The sequence below is a fragment of the Pseudorasbora parva genome, chromosome 7, assembly GCF_024679245.1.
Source record: "Pseudorasbora parva isolate DD20220531a chromosome 7, ASM2467924v1, whole genome shotgun sequence".
Classification (NCBI taxonomy): domain Eukaryota; kingdom Metazoa; phylum Chordata; class Actinopteri; order Cypriniformes; family Gobionidae; genus Pseudorasbora; species Pseudorasbora parva.
In genome coordinates, this window is record NC_090178.1 from 4,589,005 (window position 1) to 4,614,572 (window position 25,568).

Sequence of the window (25,568 nt, forward strand, 5' to 3'; positions counted from 1 at the left end):
TGTGACTTGTTCACACTGCTAAGAGGAGAATAAGCTTCTGCAGAATAAACCCGAGGGTAACGCAGATATGACGCGATGGACAGGCGACTCGCTCAAACGCTATGCTGACACGTCCCGGTCCTTAGTTAAAATAGCAATTTTCTCACAATTTACAAATAGTTGGAAACATTTGGGATATTGTAAGTACTCAACTGAACAAAATATATAACACCGGCCTAGTGGTTTTTGGATATTTTACTGCAAAAATACTACATAGTGCACCTTTAAAGGGGGGGTGAAACACTCAGTTTCAGTCAGTGTCATGTCAATCTTGAGTACCTATAGAGTAGCATTGCATCCTGCATATCTCCGAAAAGTCTTTATTTTTTTAATAATTATATAAGAAAGATGCGCTGTTCCGAGTCTTTCCGAAAAAAGCCTAGCGGGTGGGGGCGTGTCGTGTGAGCGGAGCTAAATAATGACGTGTGCAGCAGCGCGCTGTGTGTTGAGTCGAGTGCGTCATCCCTAACAGCGGGAAAAAAACTTTATTCAAAATAAAAATATGGCTTTTAATCAGATACAGCCATACATCTATGATCCGGAATCAGACCCAGAGGCTGCAGTTGAACAGGAGCAGCAGCAAAAACGACTAGAGCAGGACGTCTCTATGTGGTACAAGTTATACACTAACTATATAATATGCTTAGCGGCTTGTGTTATTTACATATTTATACTTGAATTATATCGTCGTATTTTTGTCTTTGAAGGTGTACATGTGGGAAGTGCAGTTGTGCACGTGTGTTTGTGTGTTTACGCGTGGTTTGTGTAGACAGTAAGCGGACTAAAAAAAACACAGACATTTGAAGCAGTCTCACTCACCCTTCTATCGTTGGGACTGCTCCATCATTCAGCATTAGGCGTTTGGGAAAATCCGGCGTCGAGCTGGGCCTTGTTTATGAAACAGTCGGCACCGAAATGCAGCGAACAGATATAAACATTCGCGCAACTCAGTTGCTGATCCGGAAAAGCAAATTACATCCACTGTTGCCTTAACGCGGGGTTTTGGGGAACCTGTGCAGGACTGTCTTGGTCTGGCAACCAAAAACGCACTTTTTTGGTGACATTGTTATGTGCTATGTGTAATTGTCACCTGTCCAGCATCCTACAAACCAGCGCTTTGATGGGCGTAGGCTGTTGCTCTCTCTCTCCCTCTCTCTCTCTCACGCGCTTCCGGTAGAATTGTCCGTAAGGCCCATACAAGGAAATTCCGCCCCCATTAACGTCAAAGGGGACGCATGATCTCAAAAAACTTGCCGAAACTCATGACTAACCGGAAGTAGTATTTTTGACAAAGAAATACTCCCATCAAACGTCCACCTTAACTTTTGAAACTTTGTCTATGTTTAGTATGGGATTCCAAGTCTTTAACAGTGTAAAAAGATCAGTATGCATGAAACAGCATTTCACCCCCCCTTTAAGATAGTTGACCTATCATAAACCAATAAGCACTGCGTAACTTTCACAAGAAAACAAAGTAGAATGCACAATACAAAGTCAAGTTGAAGTTTGTTGTGAAGCTCTTGCCATCTCGAAAACGCCATTTTGATTTCTCATTTTGCTCCAAATGCTGGGCATGGCCCATAATGTTTGAACGAAACTACAACAGCGCCGTTTGACGTTGCACAGTTGTCCACATCTGTTGCCATGGTTTCTACGGCGATAAAAGCGGAAACCGAGGGAAACATTGATATGATGCCATTAGATATGTTTCCATGCAAAGTTGCAGATGTAACTTATGTGCAAAATTGCAATTTAGCATAAAACATTTGCGAAAAAGCACCGTTTCCATCCAGTGAGTCCAAGAGAACAAAATCGTCACTATAGTGCTGTCAAAAGTACCGACCACGATTATTTATTTATATATATATATATTTATATATATATATATATATATATATATATATATATATATATATATATATATATATATATATATATATATATATATATAATTATACACATGTATATACATACATGTACTGGGATATAATGCATTCCCACTGAATAAAAGTCTTAATTTCTTTAAAAAAAGAACAAACAAAAAAAAACCTTTCTGACAACAAACTTTTGACCGGTAAGTGTAAATTCACAGCCGTGAGGGAAAAACAATCTAAATTGTGAGTTAAAAAGTCACAATTACCTTTATAAATGTTTTATAGGGAGATATGGGCTTCCATAGACTTCTGTCCATCCAAAGGAAAAACAATACAAATTGAGATGTGCTTTGAAACAAACCCTTCTCATAAATACCTAGCTCATTTGCCTTTATATATTGCTTCTAGGGTATCTTTGACACATCCAGTGGCTCTTACTTCCTTGAAAAGGCTTATTTATTTTATTGATCAATATGCCGGTGTGCCATCAAGGCTACAAATGGTTTACTTTCGTCCACATTAAACTTAATGAGTTTAACATAAATTTTAACATCAAAAAGCTCATTTCTGATTCAAGTGCTTCTCTTAAATCTCAAATTCTGTCATTTTATTTTATTTTCTTCTGTGGGACAAAAACAAAGCAATTGCACAATATTCATATGAGCAAATCCGTGAACTCATTCCTTATATTTAAAATTAAAATACCCCAGTGTTTTATTTTTTAAATTGTCAGCCAGCAACAGAATATTTTGCCATGCAGGCGTCCATGATATTTTGTTGTATGAATATGTAAAAAATATGTATCAAAAATAAGAACAGAGAATTATTATATCTTCATTCATTCTTTGCTTTTATCAACACTTGAATGTGAATAAGTTCAAAAACAACATTTTGAACAAAACCTGAGAATATCGCATTTTTGTCAAAGACTTCATCCGGATTGGATTTTGAAGATGATCAAAACATAGCAGTTTTGATTTATATTAGGGATGGGACGAAATATCGTTTGACAAAATATCGCGATACAAAACGTGACGAAACGCATCGAGGTCGAAAAAAATTTATCGCGAAATAAAGATAGATGGCACTGCTGCTTGATTTGCGTAGAATGAGGTTGGGGTGCAGCAGCAAACATTAATAGGGAAAGAAAAGGGTTGACATTAGCATTAATATTCTAAACCAAAAATGCAGTTATTGCCTACATAAACTACCATATTTTCTGTTTAACTTTTATTAGACTCCAGAAAGAAAAGGGCGTTTTTTCACTGAGCACATTCTCTGCAGTCTGAGCGCGATGCACTGCAGCTCACTCTCGCTCATGTCTGAGGTAAATCATTAACACCATCACCGCTTACAGTACACCTGTTTTATTGAACTAAATACATTACAATCGGCTAAAACGAATGCACAGGTTACTTTGCTGAACAAGCGCGCTCCGGAGTCGTCCGTGTTCTTCACACTGTCCACGTGAATCGTGGTCCAGTTCAGCGCGCACGCGCAAAATACCGGCAGTTCAACAGGAAATGCGGATCTCTTAAAGGGGCCGCACTATATTCCTACTCGTGTAATATGGACCTCCTCCAGGTATGGTCTGGTTCTGGTTCGCTCACTGGTACACATTAACAATTTTTCATTCGAACTTTGCCCTGTTCTGAATTAAACTGCCAGTGTAAAAACTCCCTTTATATTCTTAAAATGAGAGAAATCACTAACAGTTACTTACTCATTATTTGTAAGTTTAGGCTTAAGAGAACAATTTCTTAGATAAACATATCTATGACCTTTGATATGTCTAGTCTTCATACTGTATTGATTATTATTGAATAAGTATGGTTTCACTAATAATAAATGTACATTTGCATAAAGCATGCATATTTGTCCATACCTATGTTGATTAGAGTATTAAAAACTTAATTTAAACTTAATTTAAGATACATTTACAATTGCTAAAAAGGTGCGATTTAAAATCGAGTTAACTCATGACAATCATGCAGTTAATCGCGATTCAATATTTTAATTGATTGACATCCCTACAGTGCCCTCCACAATTATTGGCACCCCTGTTAAAGATGTGGTCGCGGACTTCTAAAAATTCTTCCTTTTTTTTAAACAACATAGAACCAAAATGCAAAAAAAGAGAAAAATCCTACCTTTCGTTTAAGTACATTACTTTGGTGGTGAAAAAATCACAGATTTGAAAAATATAAAAATAAAATTTGATATCGTATCGTGACGTATCGTATCGTAACCCTGGCATATCGAGGTGCATTGTATCGTGAGTTTAAGTGTATCGTCCCATCCCTAATTTATATGCTGATGAATGTTTGGTGATCGTTATTATAAGTCAAGTCAAGACACCTTTATTTCTATAGTGCTTTTATCAATACAGATTGCTTCAAAGCAGCTTTACAGTGATAACAGGAAATGAATAGAAGAGCTTTAGCTGTACAGCAGCTCTAGAATAAAGTTATTGTCCATCTAAAGTACGTTTTTGATTTATTCATTTCTACTGTAAAAAACAGCATCAACATTGATTCCATGTGTCAATATTATATCTAAAGTATGATTAGGAAGATGATCTTTTTTTCCGACCTGGAGATTATAAATTCATTCAGAAGATGTGTAATAGCGCCCCCTACCGTATAACAGTGAAAACATGGAAATGAAAACCTCATCAATGGCTAAGAAGCGTTCAGCCAGGTTCACTGGCAAGGCTTAACCTAGTCCCAGACTAAAACGCATGTTTGAGCTGTTTTAACTGAAAGTAACTTAAAGGGCACCTATTATGCAGTTTTTTTTTACAAGATATAAAAGTCTCCAGAGTGTGTATGTGAAGTTTTAGCTCAATACCCCACAGATCATTTTTTACAGCATCTTAAAGCTCCACTGTGTGATATTTTCCCCCATCTAGCAGTGTAAAGGTATATGACCATCCAGTGAATAATAGTTTCTGTTCCTCTCAATTCCGATTTCGTTTTAACTCCTACGGTGGCCGATTTAGTCCAAGATTAACATGGCAATCCCCCTCTTCACATTCGACACGGTGCCATCGAGTGTTAAAACGCGAAAGGCGAAGCTTGAATTTACGGGTATGTCCCTCTTTGGCTACTGTACTTTCAAGATGGAGGGGCAACATGGCGACCGGGATTCGAACCCCTCACCCGTATGTGTTTTCAATGGCATATTATAAACTTACAAGAATACTTTATTATGTGAAAGAAGTAAATATACATTAATGAGCAAATATATTTTTGAAAGAACTAAGTGATTTTAGCTAAGAATAAACAAAAAAAGTTACACAGTGTAGTTTTAAAATTACCACTTTTGGGGGGCAAGCAAAAACTCGCCATTTTTGTTTGTGTCCCTTTAAATGCAAATGAGCTGCTGCTCCAGCCCCCTTTCTAGAAGAGGGCGGAGCTTCAAGAGCTCACACTTCGGAGTCAGGAAAATCTCATCTCAGGTAATTAAAATGTCAGGACAGAAACTGTACTAGCAGTGTTCAGTTTGAACCGGACTCGGACAATAATGCCTACAGAGCCAGAGAATAAACGCTGTATTAAGACGGAACAGATATAGTTACGTTTAATTACGGTTATAACTTATTTGTCATCTTGCTTTTATCCGCTATTAGTATAAGCATGTTGTAGCGGACCCTGTCTGAATGATTGCCGAATTTTTACTGATTAGTTTTATGAAGTCTACACTGTAAAAAAAAAAAAAATCAGGTCTCCAATTAAAAATAAAATAAAATAAAATTAAATTGCATCATTTCACAGACATACAATTTGGCCAACTAAAAACAGTTAAATGTAATCAGTCGCTAGAAAATTTTCAGTTGGAGACTTTTTTTTTTTTTTTTTTTTTTTACAGTGTATTGTACTTCACATAAAAGATGAAGTGTCGGTTTTCACTCCAGAAAATCACAGTAAGAGCTGAATAAAACGCAGTACAAGAAGTGCGCATCTTTAGTCTTATCCATAAACTCTCTCTTCCTTGCATTTTCATCAGCATATACAGCGAATTACTCAAAACATTCCTTACAACTAACAGTGAACAAATATATACAGACCTTATGCCTTTTCAGCAGAGCTGGACAGTAACTAAGTACATTTACTTGAGTACTGTACTTAAGTACACTTTTTGAGTATCTGTACTTTACTGGAGTATAATTTTTTTCAGGATACTTTTACTTCACTACATTTGAAAGACAAATATCATACTTTTTACTCCACTACATTTCTATCTAGGTCAAAAGTCGTTTCTGCAGCAGCTCTGAAAGTCGGTGGATGATTTTTTCCTTCTTTAAAAAGTTTTTTGTTGTTGTTGATTCAGACAGTCTGTCAGGAATCACTCTTATAGAGTCATATACATTTTCCTAACTTTTTTTGAACACTGATCAGTTCATAGCAAAATGGAAGAAGACGGTTCTTAGGCACAGTGTGTGCACCCATAGCCATACTTTGAAAGTATGTTTCAGTTTAAAAATAAATCAAGATTAGTTTAGTTGGCATACACTTGGTGCATGTCTTATAAAATATTAAAAATATAAACGTCTTGGAGAAAGAGAATGGTAAAGTTTGGAGAATATCAGATGTGTATCAGTGTATTGGATCCGTGCTTTCGGCCTTAAAGTGACAGCAGCTTTGTAAAGAGCTTTGTAACTTTTATACAAGTATTTAAATTAGTTTAAGTTAGTCGTATGTTAGTATGTCAGACGGAGCATCACTGACTGGCTTAAACCATGATGGCATAATGTGCATTTATACAACAATAATAAAATAATGAATTGGCATAAAAAAGGAAATTTACTTTGATACTTAAGTACTTTTGAAAACAAATACTTCTGTACTTTTACTTGAGTAAAAATCTATTTTTACAACTTTCACTTGTAACGGAGTAATATTTGGCCAGTAGTACTTTTACTTTAACTCAAGTAATGAAGTTGTGTACTTTGTCCACCTCTGCTTTTCAGGGGGTAAACTTTATATCCGTTAAACAACTTTGATGGGCTGTAAATAAAGTGCACTTTCTCTCTTTCATTACTGCCGTGAACAGTATCGCTCTGGACATTATAAGCTGGATCAACGAGTTGGTACTGATCCATCCTTGAGCTTTAACTTTTTGAGCAAAACCTGTGTTTAGTATTGCCCCTCGTTCATAAAGAAACCTAAACCCTCTCCGGCATCGAAACAATGGCAGACTGTGTACAGCTCACTCAGGGCGGGTCTGTGCTGAACTGGCAGTGTCCGTCAACAGTCGTGGGCGTGGCCTGTGTAACGTGACATCACTTTGCCCAGAATCTGTCAACAGTTTGTTCTGAGACGGTACTTATAATTTATGGAGATATTTATCATTATAGGTTGTGTACACACACTGCCAACACACATTTATATTCAAACACTATTTTAAAGGGGATTTTGTGTAATAGGTGCTCTTTAAAATATGTCAGTGCCATTGTTTTATCTCAAGATGCACACTAGTAGTTTTTCTCTAAGGCACATTTATAAAAGCTACTTAAATTGAACTAAGGCCTAATCCTGACTTTATCTAAGCCCTGTCTGTGAAACCAAGTCGTTGTCATAATTGATGGAAAATCTCATCACTGGTGGAGAGAGTTAATGGCAGTAAGACAACAAGAGGGCTTGACACAGATGTAATGAGGATCAGAGGGGTGGTTATGCTCCGTAATCTTCAGTTTGACCGGCCGTGAGGGGCGGGAGCGGGCCGCGCCGACTGTCACGTCAACAGCAACATGAGTAAGAGTTCCAGCGATCCTGACTGACGTGATTTATCAGCCACAAACCCTTCAGCTGATAGATTGCTAGCATCCCTCCCTTCAACCCCAACCCAATCCTGCCGGCTGAAAGTTGTCAATTATTATGTATATCACACCGTGCATTTTCCTGTTGCACAAGATTGAAAATATCAAAATAGGGCTGCACGATATTGGAAAAAACTGACATTGAGATTTTCTTGGTATGAAGAAATACAGGAAGTTTCAACTTAAATGGCTCTATTGCTCTATTTGGAGAGAATGAATCATTCCAGAATGATTAGGGTGGTTTTGCTGGGAAGTGAATCTATGGAATATGGAAACTTGTTTCTGCCACTGAAACAAAAGTAAGAACGGCAACTACAACCTATTAAAGTCTGTATTGTGAACCATAAACTCGCAATTACAAGAAAAAAAAATCCTAATTGTGAGATAAAAAGCCGCAATTACCTTTTATTTTTTTATTATTACTTTATTTTGAAGACATTTTGAGTGTGAAATCCTTTTAGGGATGAACAAATTTTGAAAAAAATCAAAAAAAAATTTTTTACAAGGACCGGACCAGCTCAAACCATAAAGTAAATATTTGTACTTTTCTGTTTTTATTTTATTTTATCCTTCCATTTGAGTTTTCCTACAGGCCACATTCATACTGTTTTTGACCAATTTAATATATGACTATAATATAATAATTATGAATTTGTTTTTAAATACATTAAACTAAATAATACTCGGTTGCTGTAAAATAAAACTAAAGTTACAATGCTAATATTTAGATCTTCGTCGTTTTTTGAACGAATCTCTTGAGTGAATGATTCAATGACTCCTTGATAAAGTCTTCACTTGTTTCATTAGTGGGTGAATCAGTGTTGTTGAACAAATCTCTTGATTGAACGATTCAAAGACTCCTTGATAAATACTTTGTTTCATTACAGGATGAATCAGTCTTTTTTAACAAATCTCTTGATTGAATGATTCAAAGACTCACTAAAAAAACCCTTCACATGTTTCATTACTGCATGAACCAGTGTTTTTGAACGAATCTCTTGAATTAATTATTCAATGACTTCTTGATAAATACTTCGTTTCATTACAGGGTGAATCAGTGTTTTTTAACAAATCTCTTGAAGGAAAGATTTAATGACTCACTCATAAATACTTCACTTGTTTCCTTACGAGGGGTGGGAATCATAGGGTACCTCATGATATTATACAAAACACGATACATGGCTCACGATTCCGATGATATCATGAGACAGCAATTCTGCAATAATCAATATACTGTTAGATAATCCTATAATGATACTGTAATAACGTTCGTAGATTGGAAGGAAGGAGGCAGGAACCGGCAAACATTCAACAACTTTTATTAACTAAACAAAACGAAAGTAAACCGTGGGCAGCCCCTCACGGACGACTGCCCACACACACATAACAAAACATAAACAAAACTCAACATAAAGTCCAGGCCTGGTCCTCTCTCGTCCTTGACCGGTGTCGCTCGTCCTTAAATGCCTCCGAGCTCCCTAATGAGAGGACTCGAGACCGGTGTGGCTCGCAGGTGACGCTCGTTTGCAATCACGTCCCCGGTCTCACTCGCTCCTCCCATGTCTCTCGCTCGTTCACCTCGCCACAGATACATCACAGTATCTATCAAACTATGAAAACAAAATGCTGTGAAAAGATTAAGTGCAGGTTTTCCAGACTTTGGACTTAAATGTGGCTGGGTCATCTATTATTTTACTTGCACTGCTGGCCGCCATTCCATTAAAAACTATTTCTCTTAGACTAGTTAACTTATGTTCAATGTTCAATGACTCATTAAAAAAAGATTTAGTTTCATTAAAGGGATCCCCTGGTGTTGAGACTTGTATGGCTTAATATAACATAAATGATGTCTCTTACTGAATTATGTAGTAGAAAACCCATGAAAGATCTACGTTATTTTAAAAATCGATTTTATATTTGGACCATGGGCGGCGCCATTTTGTTTGCGTTCTAGGTTGATGACGTAGAATGGTTGAACTCCTCAATCAGCTGGCGTTACCCGTAGCTATTTTTACCACAACGCAACTCGAAAATTGTTTCAAAGTTAAACAAAACCAATGAATTGCTTTTTAATTGTACTTAAAACACACTCAAACATACATGTGCACAAAAACTCACCTACACAAGTCACAAACAGATCGGCGGGCGCGCACACACACCTGACAGACTGCTCTGTGTCTCAATCGAGATGTTGGGCTGCTCAGTCTCCACGACAGGGGCTGAATCTGAAATCGACCCCCTTTACCCTTAAATAGGGCATTATTTGAAGGGACGGCCATTTGTAGTGTTGTCCGACACCATAGTGGACATGTTCGAGTGCAGTCATTCAGTCTCACGTTGCACCGCAATAACGAGTGTACAGCCGATTTACAAACAGCTGTCCGACTTCACGCACTCAAACATACATGTGCACACAGATCGGCGCGAACACACACACACACACGCACTGCGTGCGCGCATACATAACCCTCAATCTATTCCCTGTGTTGATATCATAGATAGACTGTTGATATGCAGTAGATTAACTGTAATGCCTAATGTAACCAGCAGAGGGAAATATCTAGGTAGGACGATGGGATAGGGTAACGTGAGGAAGAGAGGGAGGATGTTTTGGTGATGATGCATGCGATTGAGACAGAGCAGTCTGTCAGGTGTGTGTGCGCGCCCGCCGATCTGTTTGTGACTTGTGTAGGTGAGTTTGTGTGCACATGTATGTTTGAGTGTGTTTTAAGTACAATTACAAAGCAATTAATTGGTTTTGTTTAACTCTGAAACAATTTTCGAGTTGCGTTGTGGTAAAAATAGCTACGGGTAACGCCAGCTGATTGAGGAGTTCAACCATTCTACGTCATCAACCTAGAACGCAAACAAAATGGCGCCGCCCATGGTCCAAATATAAAATCGATTTTTTAAATAACGTAGATCTTTCATGGGTTTTCTACCACATAATTCAGTAAGAGACATCATTTATGTTATATTAAGCCATACAAGTCTCAACACCATGGGATCCCTTTAAAGGTTGAATCAGCGTTTTTGAAACGATTTGGTAACAGTCACTTGTCGCCACCTCCTGGTGACAATCGTTATTTGAAACGCCATGTTACTTTCAAAGGGTGATTTTGATCACTTCCGTAGACGTCAGTGTTTATATCCCAACTATATGCTTTTATCCCAGTTCTTCTGTGATAATATGAATATTTGCAACACAGAAATAACAATACTGTGGTGTTGAAAAGATACCTATACATGACAACTGCTCTCTCTGGCTCAGCATCAGCGCAAACGCAGATCTCAATGCTCCGGTGTGATTCTCTCAAAGGTTTAATAGACAGTTTAAGGAATGAGATTGCATGGGTGTTTGAATCAAGATCGCAACCTTTTACCGATTAATCGTACCGGCGGTGCCGCTCTAGCTCACTGTAAATGAACCGAGCCATTCAGAGACTGAAGTGCTGGATCATGTGTGTAATGTGTGTAAATGACGCACGGCCCTAAAGTGAAGACTTCTATAGAAGGCTACGTGGATGCAGGGGGAGCGTGTTTAAAATGCATCTCGAGCACAGTGTTGGCTGATCGGCAGGCCAGAACCATCTCTCCAAACACAGGCTTTTTTATCTGCCACACGGAGCTTTGCAGACAGATGACCGTATTTGCTCGATACCATTGTGCCCTCAATTTTAGTCTTAGTGCGATATGAGTGAAAATAATTACACCCCCCAGTCACTCCTCCAACAGGAAGGGGTCCAATCTTAAGTTTATCGTCAGAAGTATTTCGCCCTGTTAGAAAACTGAGAAATGGACTGCTTGAGAATGCCTCGCAGGCCAAATCTTTGGCCATCTTCATTAAAGCTCTGATCATGGGCCATTTAAATTCAAGGACCGGCTCATTATCCGTCCGGCATTATGCATTGCCCTCTGCTTTGGGAATTTAGTCCAAAACAGCTGATTGGAATCATTTATAAACCCTGAAACAAACAGCCCGTCTCGAGCAAATTTATTCAGCTTGCTTTTTTTAAAACTAAGGTTGATTTTTGACATCAGTTAAGCCATGGCATATTCACTCCGATTTGATTAATCATAATTAAAAACTTGTGTTTTGCAGTGCCGGCCCGGATAGTGAACATCTCGCAGGATAAATCGGTGAATGAAGGCGATGACGTGAACCTCTTTTGCCTGGCGGTGGGCAGACCAGAGCCTACTGTGACCTGGAAGGACTTCAGATGTGAGTATTACCGTGACCATTTTGCTCATTTGTCATTCTGTAAATGAAGGGCAGGTTTCTACTACACGTTTTGACTTTGTTGTAAGGGTATTTCATGCATAAATTGTGCATACGATACACAATATACTGCAGAAATACTAGGACTGTGCATTTATGAATGTAGTCTTAGTGATTTACAGCTCAGATTTCATTATAGATAATTACAGCCTCAGCGGGGTGATAATTGTCAACATGTGCCATCATCCTCTTTGTCACCATTATTGCTCTGCCACAATATTAGTAATTATGGTTATCATTAACGTGCTATTTATAACTTTCATTACCATTGATATTAGCTGCATTCATTTCGAGTGGTTGTGATGAAACGCATAACAGGACATGCATTTTTGTTTAATCTTTTCACGATATGATTACAGGACACGGTAGGGATCATCATTTACTGTCATTTATTTTTCAATTGATCCTTAGTCCTTTGAAATCAACTCGAGAGTCGCTCCGCCTGGAAACGGAGCAGCTTCACATGAATAGACCAGCTGAGCTCAGACACTAAACCTCTAGTGTGTGTGTGTGTGTGTAATGTACACTGAAGTGAGCCGCTCACGAATGGTCAGTCCAGCCGATCGCAGATAGTATTTGCAGGCGTCTCAAATCCGTCCAGTTATGATTCATAAAGGGGAGGGTCTTTGATTTAATGACTCTGTGAGTGAAAGCTGTTGAGAACATTTCATATTTTACTCTAAAATCAAAAGAATTTAGTTACATTTATGCATTTGCCAGACAAAAATTACAGTGCATTTGGGATACAGATTTTATCTTTAGGAATCGAACCCATTGTTATTAGCATCGTGCTTTATGCAATTTCTTTTGTTTCTACAACAGGTAATTTTCATCACAATTTAGTTTTTTTCCCCCTTGTAAATTCTCATTAAAAAACTGAATTCCGTAATGTAAAAAATTATGATTTTTTTAAACTTAAATGAATACATTATGATTGTATCCCTTAATTTATGCTGAAAAAAATCCTATTAGAGCTGCACTGTTCTGGAGAATCACACTTTTGTTTTGTTTAGCTAATATGAATGAATTATTTTATTTTTTTAATTATTTGAATGAATGATTCAATGACTCACTCAGAAAGAATTCACTTGTTTCATTACAGGATGATTCAGTGTTTTTGAACAAATCTCTTAAATGATTCCATGACTCACTCATAAAGACTTCACATGTTTGATTCTGGATGAGTTTTTTGAACAGATTTCTTGAATGAATGATTCAGTGACTCGCTCATAGAGACTTTAAGCTTGTTCGAGATGCATCAGCGTTGCACAAACAACTCCTTATGCTTTTGAATCGCTCTCGTGGTACTTAGATGTCATACGCCAATCGGTCTGCACAGCTCCGATGCATCTAGAAAAAGCCTTTCACTTGTTTTATTAAAGGATGTTTTTAGTGTTTTTGAACAAATCTTGAATGAATGATTCAATGACATACATTTTTATCATTCACTCCTACTGGCATAACAACGTAATTGACACCATCTTTATTTAAAGTGTCAAGTTACTGTCTAAAGCTGATGGACTCTGTTTTGATTGCTACCGTAGACATCAGTGTTTATATCCACACTATAAACTATATAGCTGAAAAGACTGTGAAGCTGTCTCATGACAAAAGCTCTCTGGCTCAACGACAGCCTCAATTGATCAAATCAATCTGGTTAACCCAGATCTGAATGTTCACTATGATCGTATGTGTCGAAGCTTTAATAGACATAGTCGAATATAATTAAACAAATATTTTTCATATATCACTATATTTACCCACATACATCACTGTTTTGACATGCTTTTGTCATTTTGTGCATGTACTGTATATTTACTGCCTTTTCCACAAAAAAATTTGATTGAACAAAGTTTAAAACTCTTTTTAGCCTAAAGCTAGCCTCTCCAAAATTGCCTAGCCTAGCTTTAAAGGGTCATGAAATCCCAAAACACTTTTTTTGAGATGTAAACAGACATGTATCGGCTGCACATCATTGAAAACACTTACGGTTATTCCCCATTAATTGTATTCATATTTGAAAAAGTTATTTTGGCATTTTTAAGAGCGCTTTCTGTCTTCTGGTTTGAAAAGCTTAGTCGGAGCAATGTCACAAATGCTGACGTCAGCATGTGCTTTCGGCCCAAGTATGCTGCTGCTGTCGACCGCTCCGAGCGATTCTCGATATATATTCATGACATAAAGCTCATTCAGTCCAATCCCTGCGCTGTAGTATGCATTCAAGATAATTTAGTTAATATGCATGAGACAGTCACTTCTGTCAGGCTCGTCTTCCATCATTATTGTAGAGACATGGTGGGGAAGTTTTGGAAGCAGCGTGCGGAAAAGTCAAGGAGGAAAGTGAGGGCGTTGTGCTGATACGAAATAACGTAAAGGGTGCCGAGTGAGCTGTAACCGTCGCCGTCTGTGGAAGCCTTTGCTACAAGAACTCGGTAAAGTAAAATTAACTTGAGGAATCGCACGCCGAACCTGCAAGCGTTGACTATCTAATTTATGTCAGGAGTGCAAAATAACCGATCTGTAGGCCAATGAACAATATTTTTAATGACATATCAACAAGAATCAAGTTCCGTTTTATTTGTGGTCACAGGCATGCACTAAACGCACGTCGCTCTGTGCTTCAGATGCGCGGTCGAGACTATGAAACCTCAAACCCCTTCGCTTTTACCCCGATCTAGAATTAACCATCTCTATCACATTGCATGTTCGTGGGTGGTTCACATTCTCTTATCACGTCGGCGCGTTGTTCATCTTGCCAAACAGCGTGCATATTTGGACAAATAGTTTTATCGTGTTTGCAAAATATTTTGTCATGCAAAATAACATTTATTTTCATTTCAACACTGAATTATGCTGGTTTGAAGAGCTGAATGATTTGCGATCTCTGTTGCACGCCACTTAATGTCTCAGAGCGCTCTCATTCGCTGTACTCATCCCTCATCTAATCTCTCTGTTGTAAACAGTGAACCAAGAACATGTCTCAGAACCGTTGTAACTGCTGCTGTTGGTATCGCTAATCTTAATGCACCTAATGACACTCCCCTATTTATGCAAACCATTCCCTCTTTCCACACAATACCATCCCATCTTTTCACAGTCCACCACTCCCCTTTTAAGAAGCCTTTTCAAATCGAAGGTGTGAAAAAACACCGCTGCAGCAGGGGGGTTTCATGACCCTTTAACAGTGATCAGATCACTCGAGATGGGTGTTAATAATACTGATCACCACAGCAACGACCAAAAAGCGCACACTCCTGGATCATATCTACGTCTCTCATCCGGATTTGTGCCTTCAGGCGGGTATGTTACATAGTTATCATAACTATCAGAATCCAGTGTTCTGTATTTTGCGTACGTGAGTTTTTGTTGTAGATGGCTATTGCTGCGCGTTTAGCTAGAATGCCATACAAAACCAACCCATTGGGCCACTGAATCTGCATTAACGACAACAGCTGGGGCAACAGCCTTAGTCCTAATGGGTTGTTATCATAGCTATCAAAATCCAGTGTTCTGTATTTTGCGTACGTGAGTTTTTGTTGTAGATGGCTATATTAAAAAAATAAATTAAAAAAATTGTGTATTGTGCTAATTAATTGAGACTTCTTACAGCTCTTACAGGTTGTTGGCCTTGTTTGTTTCGTTGCTTCTATTGCTCTCCCCTTTTTTGTAAGTCGCTTTGGATAAAAGCGTCTGCTAAATGATTAAATGTAAATGTAAATGTAATATTATGCATAAACCAGGTCAAAGTGACCTAGTCATGACAGTATGAATGCGTCAAATTGCTTTATAATATTAGTTATAATATCTGCTTTGTTTTTCAAGTCTTAAAGGGATAGTTCACCCAAAAATGAAAATTCTGTCATCATTTACTCATCCTCATGATGTTCCCCCTTTGTTCTGCTGAACACAAAACATATTTTGAAGAATGTTTGTAACCAAGCAGATAGGCAAGGCAAGTTTATTTGTATAGCACATTTCATACCCAATGGCAATTCAAAGTGCTTTACATAGAAATAAAATAAATTATAATAGAAACAAGCATAGTTAAAACAGTTTTAAAGATAATAATAAAATAAAATGGTCAGATTCACAATAGTGGTCTGATATAGAAATAAAACATTCTTCAGTTTACAGCCTACATACATGTACCATCTTTATTAGAACACCTCTCATTCATTTCTTTCTCAAACACGTTTATAACATCCATTTTAATCACTTTTCCCTGATTTTTACTCAGGAACCTTCTTGTTAAACCCATTTTCACTCATCATACCCTCCACAGATTTACACATACTCAAACCTTATGGTCAAACTTACTATTTCCATCAAACCCAGTTTTCACTCATCATATTTAGATGGAGCAACCATTGACTACCATAGTATGGAAAACATACTATGGTAGTCAATGGTTGCTCTATCTGCTTGGTTGCAATCATTCTTCAAAATATCTTCTTTTGTGTTCAGCAGAAAAACAAAACTCATACAGGTTTGGAACAACATGAGGGTGAGTAATAGATGACAGAATTTTCATTTTTAGGTGCACTATCCCTTTAAGAATTATCCAATCTATTGTGTGTCCATTTAGTTCGATTTTATTTATATATATATATATATATATATATATATATATATATATATATATATATATATATATATATATATATATATAATATAAATATATATATATATATATATATATATATATATATATATATATATATAAATAAATGGGAATGAATTTTTTAAATGCATCATGTAAATTTAATTATATATTATTGCATATATAAATTTTTCAAATAATTAATTTTCATTGCATCAGCTAAAATAACCAGATTGTGGTATATACCGTTATCATGATATAAAATTACTCCTACTCTGCATAAAATTGTAGTCTCAGCTCCTGTGGTCTTTGTCTGCAGATCTCTCGGTCTGCGCTTTTCCCCACTCAGCACTTCCTCCACACCTCATAACCCACCGGCACGGCAGAAATAAAGAGAGGGGCGTAAAGCTCGACAGAAAGAGGCGCATTGTTATTCAGTGCGAGTCACTGCAGTGGAGCTATTGGTTGCCAGCAGCAGGCCGAGAAATTGGGCGTGTAGATTAGGCCAGAGAAACAGAAAGCCATCTGGACCTGTACATCACACTGCAGGGAAGCAGACAGGGTGCGATGACATCACAATCACATACCTGTCCGTCGCTGACAGATGACACGCCCACTGCGTACACACACCGGGGCGATGAGTGACTAAACGGGAGCATGCGTCGCACATGCACGTCCAAACTGATTGAAACCGCCATTACTCACGCCTTCGACAGGTCAGTTTCATTTATTAGCCTGACCACCCACACACATTCTGTCCAGTACATGTTAACTAGCTGTACATCTCAGTGTTTTGTGAGTAAAAGCCGTGTTTAGATGCGAGCTAAATGATAGAATCACTCCTGAAATTGAGAAGGCCGACATAGTGATTAACACGCACTCTTAGGCTGCGTCTAAAATGGTACTTATTTTAAATAATTACTTCACGACTGCTAAAAAAAGCATGTTCTGTATATTATAGTATGAATGTGTGTGGTATGAATGTAATCTGGACGTACCATGTTGTCATTGTCACGTGACCTACCAGCATAAATTGTGTCGCTTTCCTTCACAAACCCTCTCCCGTTAGCCTGGATGCCAGCCGAACTTAGCCCCGCCCACAACATTTGAGCTTGCGCAGTTCGGTCTGGACTCGATCCATAGAGGAGTGATTATGCCTGAACAGAAACTGTTCGGACCAATGAAATCATCAGGGCGGGCTTTAGACGATGATGGACAGATGATCAACAGTAACGTAATCATGCACGTCATCAAAGGGGCTTGGATTATATTTGTTCGAATCCTAAACGGAGAGCTTGTTTGTACAGTCTTGTTCAAAATAATAGCAGTACAATGTGACTAACCAGAATAATCAAGGTTTTTAGTATATTTTTTATTGCTACGTGGCAAACAAGTTACCAGTAGGTTCAGTAGATTCTCAGAAAACAAATGAGACCCAGCATTCATGATATGCACGCTCTTAAGGCTGTGCAATTGGGCAATTAGTTGAATTAGTTGAAAGGGGTGTGTTCAAAAAAAATAGCAGTGTGGCATTCAATCACTGAGGTCATCAATTTTGTGAAGAAACAGGTGTGAATCAGGTGGCCCCTATTTAAGGATGAAGCCAACACTTGTTGAACCTGTTGAAGCTGAGGAAAATGGGTCGTTCAAGACATTGTTCAGAAGAACAGCGTACTTTGATTAAAAAGTTGATTAGAGAGGGGAAAACCTATAAAGAGGTGCAAAAAATGATAGGCTGTTCAGCTAAAATGATCTCCAATGCCTTAAAATGGAGAGCAAAACCAGAGAGACGTGGAAGAAAACGGAAGACAACCATCAAAAGGGATAGAAGAATAACCAGAATGGCAAAGGCTCAGCCAATGATCACCTCCAGGATGATCAAAGACAGTCTGGAGTTACCTGTAAGTACTGTGACAGTTAGAAGACGTCTGTGTGAAGCTAATCTATTTTCAAGAATCCCCCGCAAAGTCCCTCTGTTAAAAAAAAGGCATGTGCAGAAGAGGTTACAATTTGCCAAAGAACACATCAACTGGCCTAAAGAGAAATGGAGGAACATTTTGTGGACTGATGAGAGTAAAATTGTTCTTTTTGGGTCCAAGGGCCACAGGCAGTTTGTGAGACGACCCCCAAACTCTGAATTCAAGCCACAGTACACAGTGAAGACAGTGAAGCATGGAGGTGCAAGCATCATGATATGGGCATGTTTCTCCTACTATGGTGTTGGGCCTATTTATCGCATACCAGGGATCATGGATCAGTTTGCATATGTTAAAATACTTGAAGAGGTCATGTTGCCCTATGCTGAAGAGGACATACCCTTGAAACGGTTGTTTCAACAAGACAATGACCCAAAACACACTAGTAAACGGGCAAAGTCTTGGTTCCAAACCAACAAAATTAATGTTATGGAGTGGCCAGCCCAATCTCCAGACCTTAATCCAATTGAGAACTTGTGGGGTGATATCAAAAATGCTGTTTCTGAAGCAAAACCAAGAAATGTGAATGAATTGTGGAATGTTGTTAAAGAATCATGGAGTGGAATAACAGCTGAGAGGTGCCACAAGTTGGTTGACTCCATGCCACACAGATGTCAAGCAGTTTTAAAAAACTGTGGTCATACAACTAAATATTAGTTTAGTGATTCACAGGATTGCTAAATCCCAGAAAAAAAAAATGTTTGTACAAAATAGTTTTGAGTTTGTACAGTCAAAGGTAGACACTGCTATTTTTTTGAACACACCCCTTTCAACTAATTGCCCAATTGCACAGCCTTAAGAGCGTGCATATCATGAATGCTGGGTCTTGTTTGTTTTCTGACAATCTACTGAACCTACTGGTAACTTGTTTGCCATGTAGCAATAAAAAATATACTAAAAACCTTGATTATTCTGGTTAGTCACATTGTACTGCTATTATTTTGAACAAGACTGTATATGCATTCCCCATCACAATTTCTCTGAAATGATGATCATGTTGGGTAAGTTCTCTGTGTATCATTAAATTCTTTTATTTTTTTTACAACACCGGCAAAGATCGTTTATTTCAGCGTGCGTGCAGAAAGGTTGCCAAGTTTTTACAGCAAAACGCGACAACTACTTTCAAGGTTGCCTGCTAAAATTCGCACTCATGGGTCTAAATATCACATAATAGTCGCTTCAACAAGTGGACATGGAAAACAACCCGCAAAAAAAAAGGCGGACTTGGCAACACAGTGCAGTTGAGTTCTTTTGACATTTGACGACTAACGTTATGCGTCGCTTCGTTGCTCTGATTGGTTGTAGGTCTGTCCAATTGAGGTCTTTCCTGGTTCGGTTGAAGCGCCCCATAATCACAGCCCAATGGAGCATCAGACTCATATTCTGACTAGACTTGAGTATGATCACGTCAGGCTACTCTCTCGTGACCTCATGGGATAGTAAAGTATGCACACTTCAGAATATGGCCGGGAGTAGTAGGTCATCCAGGTACTTTTTGCCTACTTTTTATGAGTACTGTAAATTCAGACTATATAGTCGGGAATTATGCGATTTCGGACACAGCCTTAAAGGGATAGTTCACTTTAAAATGAAAATCCTGTCATCCTTTACTCACACTCAAAGTTGTTTCAAACCTGTATGAATTTCTTCAGCTGAACACAAGGGAAGATATTTTGAAGAATGTCAGTAACCAAACTGGAGCCATTGACTTACATAGTATTACTTCTTCAAGACATTCTTCAAAATATCTTCCCTTGTGTTCAGCTGAAGAAAGAAATTCATACAGGTTTGAAACAACTTGAGGGTGAATAAAGGATGACAGGATTTTCATTTTAAAGTGAACTAGAGGTCTTCACGGGTCCAAAAATTCGCACCCGAACCCGAAGAGACCCGCAATGTTCAACACAGATCCGACCCAGACCCGTCTATTATTTCAAAAACTGGACCCGGACCCGTGCAGATCCGAAAAATGCCAAAAATATATTACCCGGAACCGACATGGACCCGTCTATTATTTGATAGCTGGAACCGAACCCGCCGGGAAGACACAGACGCGACTGGACCCGATTGTCTCATATTACACAATAAACTGCTGTTAACAAGTTAATGAACAAGCTGCGAAAAATAACTTTGTCTCAGTCAGCCTACCTAACGATATATAGCCGTTGTCTCCCTTCCTTGTACCTTGATTGTGATGTATTACAATATTCCTCATTAATTGTTCCAAGCATGCTTAATTCACTCATTTCAGCTGTAAAAGTCCATTTTATTTCACAGTGACGGATTTGAGTTAATTCGCATAATAACTTTGACTGTTTGCCCTTTTGAACTAATAACTATTGCTCGTTTAGTGCCATGGCCGCTTGCGTTACCATTATTTATTTGCCATAATCTCTCTGAGCCAAGTCTGACTAGCAGAACTTTAAGATTAAACAAGACGGTTCATTCATATTATTTTTAAAGTCATCACAGTCACTGCGGAAGCTCGGGTTGCCATAGAAGCATGACACGCGCTTGAGACTGCACTCGCGCGTCAGCTGGAGCAACCTGAAATATGAGCCTTTTTTTACGCAATTTGAGCATCACAGAAAACATTTATGTGACAGTTCACCTGAGGTCTTGTTGCTGATTTGAAATCTACTCTTGAGTACATTATTACCGCGCGCATGCATTAAACAAAACACACAAGACGCGCTGACTCTCACGGCCAGGTGTTCTCCGAGTCCGATTGACGTATTACATAGGCTACAACATTAACAGACCCGGGAACCGAAGTAATAGATTAGGACCCGACCCGGACCCGGCTGACCATTTAAAAAATAGACCCGAACCCGTACGGGTCCCGGGTCGGATCCTGGGTCCACGGGTCTCGGGTGCCCCGTGAAGACCTCTAAAGTGAACTATCCCTTTAAAGTCAGCATGAATCGAAAGTTGCGATAGTCTTTGGCTATATTCGCACTGTCCGATTATTTGTGTATCCGATTGGAATCGAATCTAAAATTATTAACGTCCACATTGTGAATCGCATCTATTCAGATCCGATTTGTGTCCATGCGCTCTTCGTTTTCCAGGATATCGCCATTGGTTTCTGTGGCAATGATGTTGAGTTGGTAGGCATACACCAATCAGCAGCTTTATTCCTCGCTGTCTCCGTTATATCCCATCGTTGGTCTGCTCGTCCGGCACTTTGAAACAACACAACCTTGTTTCTGCAACGACTTTAAGCATGTTTTCTATACCAGCATCTGACATTTATGTTTTACGTGATGTGAGAAAGTTACATAAACCAAGCAAAATCCGATCGCAGCGGTCAGACTGAAACAGATTAGAATAGGATTTCAAACCACATACGAATGTTGCTAGAAATGGATTTGAAAAAGAAAATCCACATTTCTTGTGATTTTTGGACTTTCAGACTTGCTAAATCTGATAATATTTTTAAATCGGATATGGACAAAATTCAGATTTGGACTGTCAGTCTCAACGTAGCCTTTGTAGCCGAGTGAAATGGCTTCTGGAATGAGGAAACGGGACTGGATTGTGGGACGGGACTGGATTTCGTCTTCGGGAATTGACTAGATTTTTATAGGAAGTTATCTGAGGCAGATCTGAATGGCAGGCTGCGTCTGAAATCACACTCTCTTGAGAAGGTACTTATTTTGAAAAAGTAATTACTTTGCAACTGCTAAAAGAGTATGTTCTATATAGTATAAATTTAATCTAAGGCCCCATTTACACTGCATGGTTCAAGTGACCCAATTCCGATTTTTTCCTCTCATGTGGCACAGATCGGATATGACACGTGAACGTGTAAGCAGTAAAAAAACGCATGAATTCTGATATCCTCATATCGGATTCAGGCCTCACTCATATGTGGTAATAAATCCGATATGATTCGGATGCGTGCATTAGCGTCTGCCATAAGCGGTCAAATCGGATATTCCCCAGTAAATGAGAGTCGTACGTCATTGAAAAAAGGACGGAGGCGAATGACGTCAACTCAGGTGGACACAAACTGCGATCCAGTGTTGCCAAGTCTGCGGTTTTCATGCGGCATTGGGCTATTTTAACACAGTTTTGAGTTGCAATTGGACGGGTTTCGTTGTGAAAACCTGGCAACCCCGTCAAGGGCTCTCCTTTTTTTCTCCGCCTTAAGAGAGAAATGTTTTGCCGACTTTAAAAGATGTGTAGAACAGTGCAGACAGCAAAACATTGTGCAATCATTTTGTCTGCGTCCATCGCATATCGCGCTGTTTTACTTCCTTTCACCGGTTAAGAACGTCTTTTCCCAGTGTACAGTGTAAATGCAAATATCGGATACGGGTCGCTTTTGAAAAGATGATGTAAGCGGGTCGTGAAAAAAATCGGATATAGTCACCAAATCGGAATTGTGCATCAAGACCTGCAGTGTAAATGCAGCCTAGATGTACTACATTCACCATGTTGTCATTACCATGTGACACACCAGTCTCAGTTGCGTCGCTTCACTACCCTTCACACTTCTTTTGTCACTATTTTTTTGTCTAAATAAATAACCCAAAAATGAAACCCAAACCCAAAAATATCATAATTCATTATATCATAATCCCCTCCCCCCTACACACGCACCTTGAAAAAAATAACAGCCAGTTTCTGAATATTGATTGATCTAGACTACTAGTGTAAAGAAATAGGTGCAACAAATAAAATGGGGAAAAAAAACAAACACAAAACTTGTAGTTTTGTACAAGTGGAAATATATAACATTTAATTTAATATAATTTAAAAACTAATTATGGTATCATTATGTTTATTATTTAACATGGATCTAGATCCGGTAGGAATCCCTGTTTGATTCCATCCAGCTGTTTGAAAGCAATTCTTAAGCTGATTTTGTCGTTTCGCTGACATTTTCCAGCTGGAGCAAAAAAGCATCTGGCCTCATGGGAATGTGCTTGCCACAACTGTGAGAAATAAATACAAATGGCGTCTTATAAGTAAACATCTCAGCTCGAAGTGTGCCAGACATGTGTCTTTTTACCTGTAAACCCTTTTTGTCAGGATAAGATTATTTTTTCCTCCCCAGCGGGTTGAAATAGGTGCTCAGACGGCCTGACGGAGATGTCACAGGGGAACGATATTTATTACGCTAATGGAAAGAGTGAATAACATTGCTGTAAACCCCAGCGTGTGCTCAGTCGGTGGCATCGGCAGCTGCAAATAATCCTCTCCAGTTCAGTAGCTGTGCTAATAATCCCCAGGAATAATCTTCAATTAGAAAAGGTGCCGAATTTGTGGCATAAAGTCCCGGTGGTTGTGAATTAAAAGGTGTGCGGTTGCCTTTGTGATTGGCTGAAGCCAGAGAGAGACTAAGAAGTGGATTATTCTGGTTGACACCCAGATTTTTGTCTGCCGTTCCACAGTCTGACTATTATAGTTGAAAAAGAACAAAGTACGCTTGCACGAATCCGTTCTCGCTTCATTGTTGTACTAATAACATCCACTTTCATCACACAGAAGCAAATCCACCTTTGTCCCTGATTTCTGCTGTTGTCTGTTTCGTCTCGCTAAAGGGAAAGAAGTGCCTCAGAAATGCGAGACTGTCTTTTTGTAGAGTTCACAATGGCCAGTAAATAAAGCTCACTGACGCATTACCCGACACACGTTCTGTGATGTTTATCTGAGGGCGACGCAGACACGAGTTTCTTATCAAAAGCCTTTCAGTTTACTCCACGGACCGTTTGTCACTCGCCTCCTCTTTTCATCGCTCTTGTTAAATAAATAAATTTTATTCTGTTGAAATTAATTTTAATCAAGGTGAAGTTTGCGATTTCTGCTCCACTAGATGCTCCAAACTGAATTGCAAACATAACTAGAAAAGAAAATGTTCATCGCATGAATTTTAATTTGAAGTCTGAAGGTTATATAATCTTCAGTACTTGTTTAGTTTGAAGAGAGGAGTGAAGTGTGAAGGTTATAATATCTGTGAAGTTATAATTTGTCTTGAGGTGCACTTATATGGTTTTTACATCAAAAATTGTCTATTTGTATTAGAGATGCTCCGATCAGCATTTTTGGGGCCGATTACCGATCACCAAGATCATGATCTTCCGATTGCCGATCACAGAATGGCAGGGGAATGGGAATCTTTTATCTATAATCTTACAGAGTTTGCACCATTTAAACTTACTCTAAATTAACTGTATTGAGAAAAAAAACTGTAGAAATAGGCTGGAGTCAATATCTTAAAGAACCACCAAGTGTTTATTTAAGAAAATTAGATAACTTAAGGCTACTGTAGGCCATCATTGCCAAATAAAGCAAAGTAAAATAAAATGATTCCAAACAGAGCGGTTAGGCAGACCAACACACATCAGATCAGCTTAATGGGATGGAGCCTCTTAAAACACTGATTACATTTAATAATTGGCAGATATAGACCCTTTTACAGCCCACGTGATCAAAGAGTTGCGCGCGCATTTTGGCAACGGAAGTGGTGTTGTTCCCTAGTGGTTCTAACGTGTTAGCAACTCTGAAAGTTTATCAAAACGGTTTCCCAGCATCAAAATGTCTGGCTGTTGCGTTTTCGGTTGCACTAATCGCTATTCCACCAATGGGCTTAAGTTTTAAAGGATTTCGACAGGATCACATTCGTTTCAGAAGAACCGGTGGTACCTGTGGCTGCAGGCGATTAAATGCATTGATTGGAACGAGGACATAAAAATGCTCGCATAAAAAAATTACATTTGTAAAACATTTACTGCATTTGAAACTTAATGCATTATAATAAACCTCCCAACATTGGCTGCCACTGGTGTGTATAATGCATAATGTACCCCCCACCCCCAGATTATCATATCAATAATCACACTACTTATCAATTTCATTTGTAAGGATTTTATTAATAGTTTAATTGCAAAATAACCATCTGAGAAATGTATGCAAGCAACATAGTTGCTATTAAAGTACAAATCCGCTCATGTAGCTTGACATGCTGCTG

The 25,568-nt window shown here is 38.5% G+C and overlaps 1 protein-coding gene across 2 annotated transcripts in view; it reads left to right on the top strand.

Annotated features, from left to right (window-relative positions):
* Positions 1–25,568, top strand: part of iglon5 (IgLON family member 5) — a 342,705-nt gene that overhangs the window by 256,923 nt on the left and 60,214 nt on the right. For both annotated transcript variants that reach the window (XM_067447821.1, XM_067447820.1), the window contains exon 4: positions 11,837–11,956. In XM_067447821.1, the coding sequence (XP_067303922.1) occupies positions 11,837–11,956 (120 nt within the window). The remainder of the gene's footprint in view (positions 1–11,836; positions 11,957–25,568) is intronic.